The sequence below is a fragment of the Aphelocoma coerulescens genome, assembly GCF_041296385.1.
Source record: "Aphelocoma coerulescens isolate FSJ_1873_10779 chromosome Z unlocalized genomic scaffold, UR_Acoe_1.0 ChrZ, whole genome shotgun sequence".
In the NCBI taxonomy this organism is placed as follows: domain Eukaryota; kingdom Metazoa; phylum Chordata; class Aves; order Passeriformes; family Corvidae; genus Aphelocoma; species Aphelocoma coerulescens.
In genome coordinates this window covers 39,136,178-39,155,526 of record NW_027184085.1, presented here as the reverse complement: position 1 = coordinate 39,155,526, position 19,349 = coordinate 39,136,178, and the positions used below count along the sequence as shown (strand labels likewise).

The following is a 19,349-nucleotide window of genomic DNA, read 5'->3' as shown; positions in this document are numbered from 1 at the left end:
TTGTTGGATTAGTTTTGATGCTTCCTAAAAAAAATCAAATGTCAATATAACTAACTTCAATGGCGTTACTACCACACAGTTAAGTATTAGTTTTCAGGTTTAGTATTCTTGGAGATTCAAGGATGTTGGAGTCTAGAGAGGGAACTGATATGGCGTGAAGTATTTGCAGTTTATGGAGCAGAAACAGAGGACTTCTGTTAGTTTTTCAGCCATGCTGAGAGGAGTAAGAATTATTGAGTCAGACCTCAGCTGTTTTTTCCAAATCTGAGTAAATCTTAGCTGATCCTTGATACAAGATCTTGGTTAGGCACAACTAATTATTCATGTTATATGGGTGATTCAACCTTTTTTTGGTTTAGCACCAGTAAAGAAAGCAGTTGTAAGAACGAGGTCCAAAACACCTTTCTTTCAACAGCAGCCATTTGTTTTTCTGACAGATTGAATTAATTCTAGAGAGGATCAAAAGCAAATCACTTAATTTTAAAGTCTTGGCTATGACCTTGCATACCTTTCTGTGTGAATATTTATAAATCATTAAATAGTTATTGGATCTTTTCTCACAAAGAGGGTTAAATACTAATTTGGCTTCAAGTACCAGGTAAGTTCTGTTTTAGTAACCATGTCTACAGACAACCAGCAGTCCTAAAATCTTACTTCAAGCAGGCTAGAGACCAGAAAGGAGAAACAGCAATAAAACCCACTTTTGTATGCATTATATTTATGATTGAAATGACTAAAAAATATTCACATAACTAGTTGGTTCTGTCATTTTCAGAACAGTAAAAACAATATCTAAGCTTCTTACTATACTCTGACAGTTTCAAAACTGTAAAAAACATTCAGTGTGTTATTACTTTGATTTTCACAGATAAATTTAAGCAATTTATGTCATTTAACTGAAAAGCAGTTCAAGAATTTTTAAAACATGGATTTTGGATATCACATCACTTGTACTGCCAGATATCTCAAGATCAAAAGAAGCCATACGTTTCTTTTGAAAAAAAAGAGATCACATTTATATTGGGTCATTTTTGTAGCCCAACTTTTGTTCTTCTTTAAGACTGTTTCAACCAAGCAGTCATTATTTCAGAAGTTACAGGTGGAGGCACATGATAGTTTGTATATGGACCACCTTAACATGAAACTGAGCTACTGTTGAGATGGCTACTGCTTTCCTAATGGGTAAAACATAAGGCTTTCACGGGTTGGTTTTTTTCCACCGGTTGGTGGCTGAACTATTTTTTTCCCAGTGTTTCTCCTACTCTTAAAACTGTCTTCCAGTTCTCAGTGCCCAGCTTTCCCTTTGTGATGGCTAGTGCTCCTAACAATTCTGCATTACAAATAAATGCTATCAATAATAATGATAGATGCTGCACCACATATGTTTATGGAAATTCTCTGGGAATCTCTGTGTGGGAAAGGGTTTGGAGTATGGTTTGAAAGGGGGTGGGCGGGGAGGTTGTTTTTTTCATTATGTGATACTTGCATTACAAATTAAATCAAGTATTCTTGTTCCAATTTAAGACTCGTTTTGGTAGACTGGCTCATAAATCAAGCTCTGTTAAACACAGGCATATTAATACATATATTTGCTATGTGGTGTTGGTTTAATTTTGATTTTCCTTTAAAAATAATCCCTGAAAAATTCACAGTGTTGCTCTTTCTTGGCCAAACTTTTAAGTAAGAACATCAAGTGCATAGTATTTTACTAAACAGATTTGTTTCTTTAAAATTTACTGAATCTTAATTTCTGATTTAATAACATGCTTTAATATTATTGTGATGCTTAAATTGCTTCAGACTCCATAAATGTAAGAACTTCAGTTCTAGTTTCAGGTTTGCTTCCATTTTATTTTGCCTTGAGACTCTAAATATGTCAGAATTTTATGTAAAAATATGCTTACTGAGTAAACAGACTCTGTTTTTCCACTTTAAAAACAATCACAACATATCCAGGCACAGATGTATTAGAATAATACAAGGTTTAATATTAAAATAAATCATTTCACTACAAGAGACTTACCATAATGAAATGGGAATGTAAATATCTCTCAGTTTGCTCAGGCAAAAGCTTCAAAGCATCAGATGGGTTGCAATGGTAAACGGGGATGAGAATTGAAAGGGATTTTTGTGCTTTGTAAAGCTGATGCCCTACGTGAAATTTAGCAACATCACTTATCCTGTGATTGTCTCTAGGCAGCAGTTGTGGTGGTGTTCAATTTTGCTATGGTTCTGCTGATTTTCCCTGCTATCCTGAGCATGGACCTTTATCGTCGGGAAGACAGGAGACTGGACATATTTTGCTGTTTTACAAGGTGAGAGTGAGCAGTAGGTTGATGTGTGAGCTGTGTCCTTTCTGTGGTCACCAATCAGTGCTTCCATTCCTTGTCAGGAGTGGGAGTTCTTCATTAAACTGGGGTCAGCATGTTATTGTTACGATTTCATTGCTAGTGACTGGCTTACGTTTCCTACTTGGTTTTTTACCTGTCTGAAGGGAAAAGCTAAAATATATGTCTCACTCTCCCTCTCTTCCCCCACATCCCCTTTCCCCCACACTTTTCCCGTCATTCCTACATATGTTCATTTTGACTGTTGGAGAACAACTTTCTGAAAGCAGATGAAACATCCACAATTTAAGTACATCTTGAAGTATTTTTAGAATGTTATGAGGTACTGCAAGGTGTCCAGTGCCAGTACTGGCTAATCTTGGAAAGCTGTACATAACTCAGGATACTAAGAAGCCTGACTTACAGTAAATCATTATGTGTTAATTTTTACACTTTTATGCCTTTAAACATAAACAAATAAGCTGTAAAATTACTTCCCCTTGGGTGAGTTTTTCATAGAATTATAAGGAATGATCAGTACCATTACAGGATAATGCTTGATGAAGTGTCTGTTGTGGCTGCAGTGGTAATCTATTAGGGTTTTGCATAGACTAAAGGGAATACTTAATTACTTCTGTGATTTTTTTTTTCTCTTCATATTGCCCACCTTTCCTAGGAATGAATCCTTTCATTAATACTTTACTGTTTTCTTGACTTATAAAATATTCTGTCAGTGTATGGCAAGTGGTTTCAACCTGCCTCCCGAAAGTCTGAGTTGTTACCCAGAAGGCCCAAATATTATTTAACAGTTACTTCAGTTGTTCTAAACAGAAGAACTAAGTATGTCATGTGTTTGCCTCTTCATCTAAGTATCTTAATTCTCAGCGTATGTACAGAGATGCAAACTGACAGACTTACTGTGCATTCAGACTCTGCACAACTACCTGATGAGCATGTGTAATTAATGGAGTTATGTGTGTACATGTCAATGTCTTCAGACAGATGCTGTTTCCTTCTTCCTGGAGGACAAGAAATGTGCACATATTCTCAGGGCCCTACACTATGAACCATGTCTGAGAAATGTTTCTTAAAGGCACAGAATGAAATTAACATCTAAGTGTTATGTGTAATTAGCATAAACCGTCTAATAGTAGAAGCAATCTCAGATCAAAGCATGTTACCCTATCTAGCCTGATTAAAATAAGGATCTGTCCAAATGCGATCAGATGTTTTTCTCTTCTCTTACAGTCCATGTGTCACTAGAGTGATTCAGGTTGAGCCTCAAGCGTATGTGGAAAACGAGAGTACTTGCTACAGTCCTCCACCCCCATACAGCAGCCACAGTTTTGCACATGAAACTCAGATTACAATGCAATCCACAGTGCAGCTGCGCACAGAATATGATCCTCACACGCAGGTGTACTACACCACAGCAGAGCCTCACTCAGAAATATCTGTGCAGCCAGTGACAGTGACACAAGACAACCTGAGCTGCCAGAGCCCAGAAAGCACAAGCTCGACGAGGGATTTACTTTCCCAATTCTCAGACTCCAGTATACACTGCCTTGAGCAACCCTGTACAAAGTGGACACTCTCATCTTTTGCAGAAAAGCATTATGCTCCATTCCTCCTAAAACCAAGAGCCAAGGTAATCAGGGAATTATTTACCTGTTTTTCAAAATTAGACTTCTGCCTTGCCCAGTAAGAAAATTATCCTGGCAGTGGTATTAAATATAAGGCATAAATACAACTCTTGTGGAATGACAGTTTTTAATAATTTTACAGCTGATTTCTTACTTTGAAAGTTTTATCTTACAAGTGCTGTAGATACATACTTCAAATGTATGTTACAAGTGAGGGTTCTGGTGACTTTTAGTAATATAAACTTGTGAATAACGAAATTAAAGTCACTTTTAAACTTGATTACAATATAAATTTCTCATCCCTGAAGCAGAGCCCCTTCAGGGAGGAACAAATGAGCTTAATCTTGTAGTATGTACATGGATGAAAAAAAGCAAGAAAAATAAAAAGCTTGAAAGTACTGATGGATGTTAATTTTGAATTTGGCTTTGTAGTATGATGTTATGAATGGTTAGTTCCTTTAAAAACCTAAAATCAAATATGTTTCTGTTTTCTATTGCAGATTGTGGTTATTTTTCTTTTTCTGGGTTTACTTGGGCTCAGCCTCTATGGAACTACCCGGGTGAGAGATGGACTAGATCTCACAGACATTGTACCACGGGAAACACGGGAATATGACTTCATTGCTGCACAGTTCAAATACTTTTCCTTCTACAACATGTATATTGTGACACAGAAAGCAGACTATCCAAATGTCCAGCACTTGCTTTATGAACTTCACAGAAGTTTCAGCAATGTGACATATGTTTTGTTGGAAGAGGACAGGCAGCTCCCCAAAATGTGGTTGCACTACTTTCGAGACTGGCTGCAAGGTAAGAGAGCATTACACAAACTTTTCTTAATTCGGGAGAAAGAACAACTGCTCACCCTGGTGTTGCTGCCTTGTTCAAATACAGTCACACAGTTAAAGACTGAGCAGTGGGGAGAATGCCTATGTGCATCTTCGAACCCACGTGTGGACTCACTGTCACTTAAATTCTCTGTGTTTAAGTTCACTCCCCAGTAAGACAGTTTTGAAGCTTTAAGTGATTATATCCATGCCATTCATGTCTAAGCAGCTGATGAGGCATTATGCATTATGGCCAAATATGGCTCATTGTCTTGGTTAAATAAATAATTGCTGAGTGTTTTCAGAGCAGTAAATGAAAAATCCCAGTCGGTGATGTATTCTGACACAGACTTAACTTTCAGCTCTTGAGTGATCTTGCTGGCTTCAACTGGGACTGCTGGCATGAAGAAAACTCAGTGTGGCTTATGTGTTTTATTGGATTGGGAACTTATTGCATATTCTAGGTTTCCAGTCAACTACCCTCACCCTTTCTGTGGTGCTGCTTTTCTGTGCTGAAGTGTAACAGGGTGGGAAAAGATGAAGAGAAGGCATGGCCTTTCAGGTATTATGATGATAATTATATTGAAGTCAAGTAATTAAAGATATTGAAGATACTATAATTGCACACGTTGAGACAAATAACTGGTTAATATTTAAAATAAGGAGTACTGTTACATCTTAGCAAATTTAACAGCAAACGTACCTTACCCAGGATTACTTTGGTCCTACCTGTGTCTTTCTATTGGGAAAATTTCTAGGAAGCTTTTGCCAAAAGAAAAATAAATTGTGCTGACCTGGTGAGATTGTAAATTTTAAACTTAATTGTGTACAGATGCTCACTGCAGCCAATGATTCTCAGAGATCATGTAGGTAACTGTAAGTATCTGATGTATTTTATTCCTTCTGAAAATATGTTGAACAATATTAGGAAAGCAGATGCATATAAGTGACAAATCTACACAAAATGAGCAAGTTTCCCATGTGTTTAATGCATTGCTAAATAATGCAAAGCAGTATTTAGCTATTAGCTTTGTGGGTTTTTAATGGTTTTTAAATACATTGGATCCATTCATTGCAGTCTACTTACTAGAAGTTTTATTTAAAATACTTTGCTCACATAAGCACATTGAACTGTAAGTGAAGGCATTACTGGCAGGAAGAAAATTCAGCATAGCTTAGATGTTTGCTGGATTGGAACCTTACTATACTTTCTAGACTTCTAAGCAGTCGTCTTTCTACATGCTTTTCAAAATTTTCTTAAACCTCTTCTGTTTACTTTGTTTCTTTTGTGGTTATTTTTTGCTGCTGTTCCAAAACAGTAGGAAGAAATGTGTCTGGTGTCCCCCCTTCCGCTTTTTCCCCCTCCCCCATGAGGGAGATGGAAATCTGAGATTGTGTTCAGGAAGCTTTATTAGTGCTCAACTTCAGCACGGTCTGCCAACGATAAAGTCAGGAGGAGGTGCCCTTGGATCTGCTCCCTTGCAGGCTGCTCAAAGCGAACTGCTGGAGGCTAGCCCACTTGGTGTTACTCCCAGGAGTACTTGCATTCCCAGTGCCCCTGTGTCAGGCGCATCACATACCTTCCCAAACCTCTTCCACTTTGGGTGCCGCCCTGTGCTCTCTGTAATCCTTTGTGTCCCTCTTGTGCTAAGGACTGTTGGAGTGGCCAAGGGCCTGCATGTCTCCTTCTTATGCTGTATGTCCATGCTCGTGTGTGTTCTTTCCAGACATGCTCTTCTCATAGGGGTGTTCCTTTTTTGTACTTAGTTCAGCATATAGTTACTTTTCCCCTCCAGTCCACGCCTGCCTATCCTTATTTGTCCTCTGCTTTTCTTCCACTAGAGGAGCTGTGTGTATTCCTGGTGCCCAGGGTATACTGACAGGCTGCATGGAGCCTGTTACAGTAGATGTTGTGTTAAAATGTTACAGTAGAATGGTCAGGGAGACTCCAGGAAGCAGTAGTGACTTGCTGTGGTCCATGTGACATGTGTGATGGAAGGCACATTGATTGGCCTCTTGATCACACACAGCTTTAGAATGAATCATTATGATTATTAATTAGTATTTAGGTCTGTATATTTACCTCTTCTCCCCACCTTTCCTGAGAGGATCACAGTTACTACAGCCCTGTAAAGTTGCAGGGCTGTCTTCACAGAGTGTGATACTGCATTCAAAGGGCTGTAAAGGAGGATATTGAGATGTATCAATAGAAAGAAGTTTTGTTTTCAAGTGGTACAGGGCATTGATGTTACGGGGGGAGCTAGACTGTTGTACTAAAAGCTGCCACTCTTGTCATAGTTGAGGAATTATTTAAAGGTCCAGACTAATCGGCAGAATAACACCTGATTGTTACCAACTGTGGCTGGTGACAAAGGAGTCAAAGGAAGGGAAGATGAAGATAGAATTTACAAACAAGGTACAGGCTTTGGCTGGATTCAGGGAGAATCCTCTGTGAGGTGAAATAGTGAATAGAAACTACTGGCATAGTTTTATGTGCTGGAAGGACTGGATAATTGAAGTAGGAACAGCTTTGAACTGCATGGCTAATTCCTGCCGACTTGACTGTGAATCCAGTGCCAGAGGTTAATGGTTCAAGGTGGCCTTCTGACACATACACATTTGTCCAGCAGAAGGACGGATGTGACAACATGTGAACAAAACCATTTTTTATCAAGAAGGCATCTTTGGCTTAGCTGTATGCTCTTCCGCATCTAATAGCAGTGGAGTGTGTCTTCTGCCTCACGCACTTCTCTTTCCAGAGATCCCTTGTACTTTGCTTTCTAGTATCATATTATGTTACCATATTTTCTCTTACTGAAAATGCAACAGAAGAAAAGTTAACACTAATCATTCACTTCATCTGTAAATGTTTTTGTTAGTGACTGAATGTAAATGAGGTAGCTTGGATTCCCTAATGGCTTCTAATTAGGCTTGTTTTTTCAAAGGGAAATCTTATCTGGTGTTTCATGGTGGCAGCTGCTCACATGAGTCAGTAGGAATTCCTTCCTCACCCCCACTGCCACATTCCGCATAATTTTGGATGTTGTCACTTTCTTATGAAGCACTAAGCAAAAGTGACTGCTGATGTGAAAAAATCCCATCTATAAGATTTTTTAAATTCCCTTAATTTCTATATTTTTTCTGCAAAAAGATGTCAGCAAGATACTTTCATCTTTCTGCCCAGAAACGTATCATTAATCCCATTTATAACAGATTAAATGTCTTTTAAAATAATTTTTATGAACATGTTTGCTTTGAAAGCAGCAAACTCTACTACCAATTTCAAAGTGCAATGGCAAATTTTAATTATTGAAAGTTTGAAATTCTTCAGAAATTAAGTACAACTGACAGTGGTTTCTTGATATTCTTTCTGAAGCCTTTCAGTTTCAGCAAAGTGAGTAATAAAATGATCCAGAATGGAAAGTGGTTAAGCTGGCTGAAGAATAAAGGTGTGAAAGGGAGCAGGGTTTGCAGGATGACCAAACTTGCGAAAACGGGGGAGCAGGGGGAGATGTAAGAGAGCTGATTTCAGCTGCTGTAGTAATGTTTAAAAGTACATGCCCTTTTTTGCAGTCTCAGACTGGTAAAGTCACATGCCAATGGATTTATTTGTTATTGTGTCTGTGGAGCCCTGTGACAGGGGTGGGATGTTTACTTGAAAGCTCTGACATGCTGTCTATCATCAGCAGATTGTGTGCTCCTCCTGCAGAAAGGAGACACTTTTACTGGAAGTTGCACTATTCTTAGGTCATCTCCTCCTTTTCCATGTACTTTTCTGACAGCCTCCTCTTAACTTCCCAAAGTCATTGTGTTTCTTGTCACTGATATTATAGCCCAAGTACTCTCACCTGGCCACTTCGTGAGAAACTGACATTGAGCTGGACTTAGCACAGAAGGGATGGATTGGTATTTTTGCATACTCTAACCAGTGTTTCCCATCTCTGTGATGCCAGCAAACAGTGCTTTTTTTAAAGAGAACCTCAAAGTCCTTTGGTGATGCCAGAAAACCTGATGGCAAATCGTCCTCCTCCTGAGCTAGGGCTAGAGGACTGAATGCAGAGATCTAGGAGGCTTCTTTCACCATTTGGTTCTCAGCCTGTTAGCTTCACATGATTTGACATGGTTTAACAAGACAACATGGGAGGCAGTTTTCTAAGGAAGACGGGACAAGTTGGTAAATGGGAAAGGGTACTCTGTCCTGGAGGTGGTGTCAGCCAGGTGCATTTTCTCTTCCAGTGCTCTTATCTCAGTACAGCTGTAGCTAACCTACCCAGTCTGCAGCAATAGTTTTCATTACAGTTCCTCAGGCCATCTGTGAGGTGGTTTGATGATTTCCTCCACCGCCACTCCCCTGGCCTTTTTCTTCCCTTCCCTGGACATGTGGTTTGTCACCTGCTTGCACAGAGCCTCCTTGTACTGGGCTGTGGCTTCCTGTACTAAATCGGATCCAAATTTCTGCTGTGAGGTATTCCCTCCCCCTTGAAGGGTGGCAAGGAGGAAAATAACAGTTGAGAGTGAATAGGTGTTGGCTGTGATCTTTACATGTGCTGGCAGCAGATCCCATGACTTGTATTAGCTGCACAAGTTGAACAGATGGAACAAATTGACAAAATCGTGTTCACTCACGCTGTGCTTGAGGAGCAGCTGAGTTGCTGTTTGAAGTTGAAAGTTTGAGTGTGTTTTTTTCCCCCCTTGTAGTGGAATTTCTGGTTACAGTGTAGAAGCTATTGCCCCAGTGCTCTGCAGTAGCCCAAAACAGTAATGAGAGCGGTGTGTGTCCTCCTGTGTGGCTCAGTGTGCTCAGCCAGGGTTTTGGTGAGGCAGAGGCAAGTAAGGAGAATGTTTCCCTTCTAGGTAACAGACTAAATTCCTCCTCTGGTTGTAAGGTGGTGAAGCTGGATGAGGGCTGAGCTCAGCCCTTTTCTGTTTTAGACAAGATTAACTCTTTCCCATACACTTCTCTAAGTGGAACACTTAGAGAAGATCTTCAATTACCCTTGAGGGGAAGCCATTTATGCCAGTGCACAATGCATCTGCACCTTGCTAGCTCAACTTTGCTGGTCTGCACAACCTGGGAAGACTCCTGAGGCTTCTGTCTTGCATTTCTTTGGTTCCCCCGCCTTTCTTTGGGCGAAATACGGGACATGCAACTGGTACTTCCTATACACTGAAGGAGCCCCAAATTTAGGAAGCACCAGATCGATAATTTTCATCCTCATTTAGCTATGAAAAAGCATAATTATTCTTTCTGCTTCTCAAATTTGAATGCAAGAGTGATTATTCACCTGCTTGTTCTGTCTTCCCCTTGCCTCCCTTAACTTTTCAGGACTTCAAGATGCATTTGACAGTGACTGGGAAACTGGGAAGATCACTTACAACAACTATAAAAATGGTTCTGATGATGCTGTTTTGGCTTACAAACTCTTGGTACAAACAGGCAACCCTGCAAAGCCCATTGACATCAGCCAGGTAGTGTATCAGAGTCCATGCTGGTTTACACAAAAATATACAAGTCATCCGGAGTGGGGGGAGGTACAAAGGCTACAAAGGTCATAGTTTCTTTTTTCCAACTCAAGGAGCTGAATGTCTGAATTACATGTTTCTTGTATGGCCTCGCTGACTTTGCTGAAGTCACTTGTTAGCTGCAGTATGGCTTATGTTGCGAAGTGTTCAAATCAACATGGGGAATGCTAGTCCTTGACTGGTACTGGTTGGTGTGCATTTTGTGCGCCTGTGCCAGACACGCTCAGTTTCCATGGAAATTGTTGTGAAAAATGCTTCTCTGCATCCATAGGTACATGGAGTTCAGTCCTATGCCAGACATTTGCAATAATTTGGTTTGTTCCTACTGATTTGTGCAAAGCAGAACATTTAAAAGAAGTTATTAATGAATCATAGAGGAAGGAGACTGAAATGCTTACATGCAGAATCATATTCTTGTACCACTATCACTAAACACATCTAAATTGCTGTAGAACTACAAATGGCAGTTGTTAGGGGTGACTAAATAAAGTATGCCTGAGGTTACCACAGCATATGATTGCATTTGCTGTAGCCATTTCTAGGTGGAAATACGTTGGGAATGACTCCTTACCCTAAGATTAGATTTCAAACCCTGAAGAAGAATAATGTGCCTTCTCCTCTCTGAGAGTCATCATTGACTCACTGTGCTTTCAGGCAGAAAAACAGTGTTTCTAATGAGCTTCTTGGCAGTTCTGCTTATCGTCTTTCTTTTTCCTTTCCGGCATTAAAGGTGACAGATTTACAGAGCAAATTGTTCAAAGTTACTGTAGTGTGTGAAACACACTGCTGTATAGCAACATGCAACATGCTGTCAGGTCTGAATGAAGCTTCAGCAATGAATTAGGCAAAGAAAGGGAGTTGAAGAGAAAACCTTCAGTGACATTTTGTTTAGGAGAGTGTACCAGGTACGCTGTGGAACAAATGCAATTGGACTGCAGCTGCTGATATAATTTCCTGTGCCTGGGAGGGAGAAAAGTGTGGTGCACCCACAGGGGTTGAGCGCTGTGCTGTGCAGTTCCAGAGACAGCTTGAAGACATACAGTTGTTGCATATCCTGTGGACTAATTGAATCCAGATCCTTGGAATCCAATTTTTTATTTTTTTTAACTGCTGTCACTGTTGTTTTTCATTTCATTAAAAAGACCTGGAACTGGAGCTGAGCCAGAATTTTAAATAAACAAAACAAAAAACCCCAGTAATATTTTTCACCCATGGAGTCCTCTGTCAGAGCTCTAGCTGTGCAGGATTTGGCTAACAGAACCCTGGAAGTGTACCACTGCTGTTTACCCCACAGATGCATTTGCCCACAGTGACCCAAATAACACAGGGCACTCATCTGCTTATTTGACGCTGGACATTTTCTGAATACATAGGTCATAGGAGGCAAGTGTTAGCAAAATTTATACAGATGTTGTTTTATTTTTATAGCTCTCCTCCATTTACTGGGTGGCATTTCCTTCAGTGTTAACAACAGAGGTTAACTGCACACAGACATGTACAGGGACTCTTGCCAGGTTTTCTTTCCGTGTCTTTAAATATGTTGCTCCAACTTGGTTGTTTTTCATTCTTGGCTGCGGTCTTTCAGAATTTGTATTTAATTGGTTCAGTCTATTCTGAAACCATCTGCTGATTTAGTGGTTATTGTAAATATTGTATGAGTACTAATTTATAAATAGCCACTGTCACTGCATTTTCTTAGATGTTGGTTTTGTTGTCAAACAATAGTTTTCTGCTAAGTCCCTTCAAGTGAAGATTCATATTCTCTTGCTTTTACTCTCCTATATTTGTGTTGCATCTCCAGGCCATTTGTTGAAAGCATTATGGCAAGAGCCCTGAAAGCAAAACTCATTCTGAAAGGCTTCTAATTTTTTTCCATTTTGCAGTTGACTAAGCAGCGTCTGGTGGATGCCGATGGAATCATTAACCCAAATGCTTTCTACATCTACCTGACAGCCTGGGTTAGCAACGACCCTGTGGCCTACGCTGCCTCGCAAGCTAACATCCGCCCGCACCGCCCGGAGTGGGTCCATGACAAAGCAGACTACATGCCAGAAACAAGGCTGAGAAGTAAGTAGCATTTCATCTTAACGTCCTACAGTTTACACGAGTGCCCCCACTCCTTCCTTCAAGCATCAGTAACTCTACTTGGCTGATGCTACACAGGGCTCAGAAGCGTAAGCAGGAGAATACATTGTGTTATGCTGTAGCCATAGGAGATCCAAGCACCACTGCAATTGTGACACCACTGCAGGGTTTTATCATGTTGAAGAAAGAGTTATAGAACAGTTTAAAGCTCTAAAAATCTATAGCAAGCGTTTACCTTACTAGTGTTACTTGGTAGTTCTGTCTGTGTGAGAAACTTGGGGATTTCACAAAATTCCCGCCCAAGTTATTCTGAAATTTCATTATTGAAATTCTATCATGGTTGTCCTCAGTTCTTAATACCTAAGAAATTTTTACCAAGGTAACTCATAACACCAAGCTACTGCACTGATACGGTACAAGAGCTACTTAACTAGGGGAGAAGTCCCACATCACGCCATTCACTGTTTTCCTGGCATCAATACCACTTGGCATTGCTTTGCTTCAGCTTTCAATTTATTGGGAGGATTGCTAGTTGGACACCAGTAGCGAACGGGAGAGAGTGTATAGGGGACAACTGGTGCACTTGGAAATGTAGTTGGATAGCCATGCTTCAGTGTATCTGAGCCCTAGAGCTTTGTGGCAGTCAGCCAAGTTTTGTCTTAATGAAAATTTATAGTTGAGATTATAATAGGGCAAATCATGTTAAGCAAGTCAACTGAATGAAGCTGCAGGGTCTGGCACACAAAATGGCAGTAACCAAAAGCTTGTTGCAGAAGCCTTTTTTTTTCTAGTGATAGAGCAGACCTTGCGTTAGATTCAAAAAGAAGTATGGAGAGTGTTGGTTTGTCAAATAATTAAAGGATAAAAGTTATGTATTTCCTCAGTAAGTCATTACTTTTATATTATGGGGGTTTTTTTCTCCACTAATTTCCATCAGTAACAGAATGTGGATTTGTGAATCTGAATTTCCAAATATTTGATGGAAATCTTAAAAAAGCAACCAACCTGACCAAGCCTAATTTTTCCCCAGTTTTGTGTCAGTTGACCCCAGTTAATCTCAGGGAAATGACCTTTGATTTTGAAGAAACTGCACTGCATAAAAGAGGAGCATTTGGATAAAATTTTGAAATTATGTGATTGTCTATTTTATGCTGCAGTTAGGGATTTTTGACCAAGTATTCAGTAGAAAGCATCGCATGATAAAATAAAGTAATCTCACGTACTGCTCCTCGTTTCTGTTTATTGGAGAGTTTTTAAACTACCACTCATTCCAAACAAGTAAAATTTAAATTCGCCACCCTTTATGCATTTTGCTGTGGAGAATAAAATGTTTTGCTAACCCTGGCCTCTGTGTATTATCTCCTTCCCAAACATGCATTTTAACACTGCTATCATTTTCCTAGTTCCAGCAGCTGAGCCCATAGAATATGCTCAGTTTCCTTTCTACCTCAATGGATTGCGTGAAACTTCTGACTTTGTGGAGGCTATCGAGAAAGTGAGAGCTATCTGTAATAACTACACCAGCCTGGGGATCTCCAGCTACCCAAATGGTTACCCATTTCTGTTCTGGGAGCAGTACATTGGACTTCGTCACTGGCTTCTCTTATCCATTAGCGTGGTTTTAGCTTGCACGTTTCTGGTGTGTGCCCTCTTCCTCCTAAACCCCTGGACAGCTGGGATCATTGTAAGTTTATTATAAGGGTCTTTGTTGAAGTCAAATTCCTTTCAGCATAGCTCTTGCTGTAGTCGGGAAGGTTTTGTTTATGTCTGGGCCTCTGGTGGAGTATGTATATTGCATCATTCATTATATATTTATTCAACTTGAGGGGGTAGGGTTCATGCTAAAGGTACAAACCTTAATAACCTTAATCTTCTGGCCACCTTTTTTTCCAGGTTTAAAGGTTTCTTAGAAAGGTACATAAACTTTTACCCTTGCTCAAATGCACGCTAACATAAGAAATAAAGGCACAAAAGAAAAATAAGAGCTTTATTAAAATAATTTCTAATTCTATATACCTTCTCCTCTTTTGTCCCATATAGTTATTTTTCAAGGCAGTTGCTTATGACTAGCTTGCCCGTAAATTTTCCTAGCAATTTCTGAATGCAATCTTTCTGGAAAAAACTGAAATGCTTATGTTGTACGGTATGCACTGTGGAAAGACTGTAACTGAGCTGTCGGGGAGAAAGAGCATAAAATTGTAAAATGCAGAGAATACTCCTCCATGGTTTCTGCAAGGCACCATAAGCCTCTCAGTAAACATTCAAGTTAAATTGAATGATGATGGTCCTGTGTTTAAATTCCATAAACTATCGTATGGTTTATAAAATGCCAGAAGTAGAAAAGCATAAAACAGTTACTAGTTTTTGTAATGTACATTTATATGACAGGTATGTTAAAAGGTAAATGTTTAGTCTAGAATATTTTTCATAGCACTTAATCAAGCAATTTATGTTATTATGCTTGATTCATTAGCTTATAAAATCGTTTATTGTAGTGCACACTTTTTTTCCTTTGGAAAAGGCGTTTATTTTCAAGAGTCCACCATTGCTTTTATAAGTGTGCCTTTTTTTTTTTTCTGCTTGGCTTTAGCTACTTTTAAAGTTGATTCCCCAGATTTCCTCCCCTCCCTTTTCCTCAGTGTTTTTTTACAAGGTAGATGAAAGAAAAAGAAAAGCTTCCTCCTATATTTAACTGTTCACTTTGTCCATGTCAATCCCCCCAAATATCTTAAAAGCTCAGAGTCCCTCTGAAAGCTGAGACTCATCAGCTGATTATGGCATTCACTTTCTTCTGGGCTTTAGACATCCTCAGTTGTATTTGCAGTTCTACAAAAGAGAGTTCAAATACAGATAGTTGAAAGATGCTTTTTCTGGAAGGATTGTCTGAAAGGCAGGTGAAAAAGAAAAATTTACCTGTTGGGAGTATCCATGATAAGGAGGAATAAATAGTTTTTCAGCTCACTGATAGATTGTAACCAATACAAAGCTGGTGCTTCTGTTAACTGGTTCTCAGGATGTAATTTAGACTGGCTATTTAGCATTCATTACCATTGAGAAAAATGAAACAAGTAAAAGCAGCTTGTCCTTGTGAATATAGGATGGCTTTGAGGAATATGTCTTATGGAACCATGTTATTTTGAAATATCTTTCTCTTCATTGTCTGGAGTATAAGAAGTTACTAACAGATGTTTGAAATCATCTAGGTGGTGGTGCTGGCTCTGATGACTGTGGAGCTGTTTGGCATGATGGGTCTAATTGGAATAAAACTGAGTGCAGTGCCTGTGGTTATCCTGATTGCTTCTGTTGGCATTGGTGTGGAATTCACCGTTCATGTTGCTTTGGTACGTAAAATCAAGAAACATTTTAAAAACATTTTAAAATAAAATGGTGGCTATGTTCAGATCACAAGTCCTTACCATCTCTTACCAGTGACGTGATTCTCAGGAGGAAAATGGTCACAGTTTTGTTTAACTTTCTTTTTGTCTCAATGGAACAGAGTGGATCCTGATGAGTTCCTAACTATTGAGTCAGTCTCCCAGGAGACAAGAGAGGACACATTAGCTGTGATACCTATTTGTCTGATTGATGCAAGTATATAGAGAAAACAGAGATTTTAAATCACCTTGCTTCAGTCCAGACTCTCATGATCACTGTTGTTGCTTCAGTGTTACACGGCTTTTTGTTCCCTCTTGCATGTAGATTCTCTACCTTGCAAAAGAGAATTCTTCAGAGGAGATTTTCAAAATCAGATATTGTGTCATTTGGTATTTCTGGACTTTTTGAATGGGAACACGTTTGAATTAGTGTTCCATTTGTAAAATCTGCACCTTCTTTTCAGAAGCATTGGCTAATAATAGTGGGCACAAACATGCAGTCTGTAGGAAAACATTTTTCTACTGTTTTTGTAGTGGTTTAGATGATGTACAGAGTTAGGGTATATAAAATATCCCTAAATGAAAAGAATCATTTTGAGAAAAACCACAGTGGAAGTAGGGTAAGGTTAAAGCGGAGCAATTGGGTCCTTCAAGTGATGACATCTTTTTTTCCCCTCCTGATACAGATAGTTAGACTTTTGGAAGTAATTGAGTTTGCTAGGACATGGAACAGTTTGGGAAGTGTTAGAAACTAATGGTGTAGAAGAGGAAGAAAAATGACAACTTCTTAGTATTGAAGATTTAAAACAGGAAAATGGAATAGAAAAGGACAAAATAGTTGTTTCTAGATGGGAAGAAACTAACTTAATTTACAGAACTTTACCTGTGCCTGAAGGTAAAATGCCAAGCAAACTGAAAATAGTGGTTTTCTCATATTGACACTGGAGATAAAAACTTTGGAATATATAAACAGTGAAATCAGTGCTGTATATACAAAAAAGGCAGTGCTGGAACTTTTAATACCAAAATTAATTGAGTTTAAGAGTGATTCACAATCCACTTGTGGGTCAGTTCTCTGCTATTGCTTGTGAATTGTAACGTTTGGTTTTTTTTAGTTCTAGAGAAGAGAGACTTAAATTCCAGGACTGTGAGGAAGATAGCTGCTTCAGCACATATCTTAATAGCCAGTAGGGAATTAACCTAATTACTAATCACAGGAAAAAGATCAGCCAGGTTCTTGTTTTCTTAAACCATTAAGTCATACACAGAGTAGACAAATTCATAACACACATCACCATTTGAGTGTTCTTGATACAGCTTGTTCATAAGGAGCTGGAGGGATGAAGGCAGTTCATTAGTCATATTGTTGCTCAGGCACTACCATGTTCAGCACTATTCCTAAGATAATTTTGTATGTACAGAACTATCTTTGAAGTACTAAAAGTTTAAAAACCTTTTATTTTTGAGTGAAAGTGTTAAAAAAAGTCATGGAAGCCATGGACCCACAAGAATAAGGGAAGTAGCCCTGCAGTTTTCACACCTGAAGTGCTTTCACCAAGACAGGAATTCTTTCCAGGTGGAAATAAGGAAAGCTGGAGACAAAAGGCTACTGTTGCAAGCAGGCATTGCTTCCAATATTATCATGGTCTGACTGTCATCAGTGCTTGCTCTGGTTGTGTGACCTCAGCAGCTTCTATGTGGTATGGCTGCAGGATCAGGTCTTCTCTCAAGGGTCAGCCAGCTGCAGAGATAAAAGTTTGATAAACTGTAGTTTGGAGTAATTAACTGATGGAAAACTGTGTGTACTGGGAGAGAGGCTGTTTGGAAGGTTGTATGCATCAGTCTAAGGAGATGGACTTTTTTGTTTTACAGGCGTTTTTAACTGCCATGGGAGACAGGAACCATAGGGCTGTCCTTGCATTGGAACACATGTTTGCACCGGTGCTGGATGGGGCTGTGTCTACTCTGCTTGGCGTGTTAATGCTTGCAGGATCAGAGTTTGATTTTATTGTCAGGTAAGACATTTGTGTGTGTTGACTTTCTTTCAAAAATAAAAAAATGTGCTTTTAATTTTTAGTCACTTCAGTGAATCTGTCATTTTATTGCTATGCATGGTGTGTCAAGTATGCTTACATCATGGTCCTGCTTTCCCTCTGTTTTATTAACTCCTTGTTACTTGCTAGACATGGTAGGGTTTCCATTGCTGACATTAAAATCTGTTCCAGGAAAATGTGACACTTAGCATGAAGGAACACAAAAATGTCACTCTTTAGAAAGTTTGCTAATTCTGGGTTTGAATTAGTTCAAAGCATCTTGTATTGTCTAGTATTAGCTGCATCTGACCTTTAGCCTTGAGGTCCTCCAGACTTCTTGTATGCACAAGAATTTGTATGCAAAGGACACGTGAACCTACAAACACTCAACTGTGCTGCAAGTGACTCTCTCAGGGCCTTCTTTTTCTATCCTTATGCGGGGTTTATATAATGAGGAAAAGGGGGGGTGGGAAGAAAGCCCTGTTTGGGAGCTGGGGAACCATAAATATGAACACAGAACTTCATACTAAAATTTTGTACAGCAAAGCCTAAAGGCCCTTCTGTTTAGAACTACAAGCAGGCTGTTTCTTGTGAATATAATTAAGAATGTGAGTTTGTCAAGTATAGAGGAAAGCAAGTTTTTTCTTCAGGGGAATTTGAGAAGTGCAATGAAACAGATCCTATTCTATTCCAAACAAACTGTGGAGCTCTGCAGAACGGCTAATCTTAGAAGTAACACAGGCTCTTTGTGGTAAACTACAGCACACACACACAAAAATAATCCAAGCCCTAAAAATGGAACGGAGGTAGAACTGGGCCAAATAAAAGTGCTCTGAAAGATGGCTTAACTACTTAGGTAGACATAAGCTGGATAGATAACTAGACTTAACTGACATCCATTTGACAACAAGAACAACGAATTGTCAGGGGCAGGAACTGAGAGAATGACTGCTAAATCTCATCAGGCTTTTTGTTTATATATGAAAGAGATTTGAAGAAAGCAGGCAGTTTGCAGTTAGGTCTCATGAAACCTACATGAGTATTATTACTATACAGGTACTCCATGTCCTGAAATAGAATTTCTTTCCCCCCAGATCACTACTTTTTACTTTATTGTATTGGTATTGGAGAAATATAATTATTCTTTTAGGACCTGGTTTTGTAAGGTTGGAACATTTTGACATACAGGTTACTGATAGATTTAACCTAAATTTACAGGGCTACGTTTTTGTTGTACTGCTTTCCTATTTAACAGATGAGATTTTGGCACACATTTTTGTGTCATAGCAAATGGAAGATCGTAGCAGCTCTTCACACCAAATTTGGATTGGATGTGCTCTCAGTTTATAAAATGAGCCTTTCAACTTTTCAAATTCTGTTATTTTACTTTTTTTGGCCATCAGTTTCTCATTTTATAGCACAATCTCACTTTAGTTTGCTGCGTTTAAAAAATATAATAAAATAAACTATGGGGAGCCTGAGCATTGTTATAGTGGGCGAAGAAGATCCCAAACTTCCGGAAAGCGACAGATTAGTC

The 19,349-nt window shown here is 39.1% G+C and overlaps 1 protein-coding gene across 3 annotated transcripts in view; it reads left to right on the top strand.

The window, feature by feature from the left end:
• The window catches only part of PTCH1 (patched 1), a 74,633-nt gene that overhangs the window by 45,965 nt on the left and 9,319 nt on the right, over positions 1-19,349 (top strand). For all 3 annotated transcript variants that reach the window (XM_069001550.1, XM_069001549.1, XM_069001548.1), the window contains 8 exons: positions 2,197-2,315; positions 3,576-3,975; positions 4,471-4,780; positions 10,124-10,266; positions 12,204-12,387; positions 13,809-14,089; positions 15,609-15,746; positions 17,652-17,794. In XM_069001550.1, the coding sequence (XP_068857651.1) occupies positions 2,197-2,315; positions 3,576-3,975; positions 4,471-4,780; positions 10,124-10,266; positions 12,204-12,387; positions 13,809-14,089; positions 15,609-15,746; positions 17,652-17,794 (1,718 nt within the window). The remainder of the gene's footprint in view (positions 1-2,196; positions 2,316-3,575; positions 3,976-4,470; positions 4,781-10,123; positions 10,267-12,203; positions 12,388-13,808; positions 14,090-15,608; positions 15,747-17,651; positions 17,795-19,349) is intronic.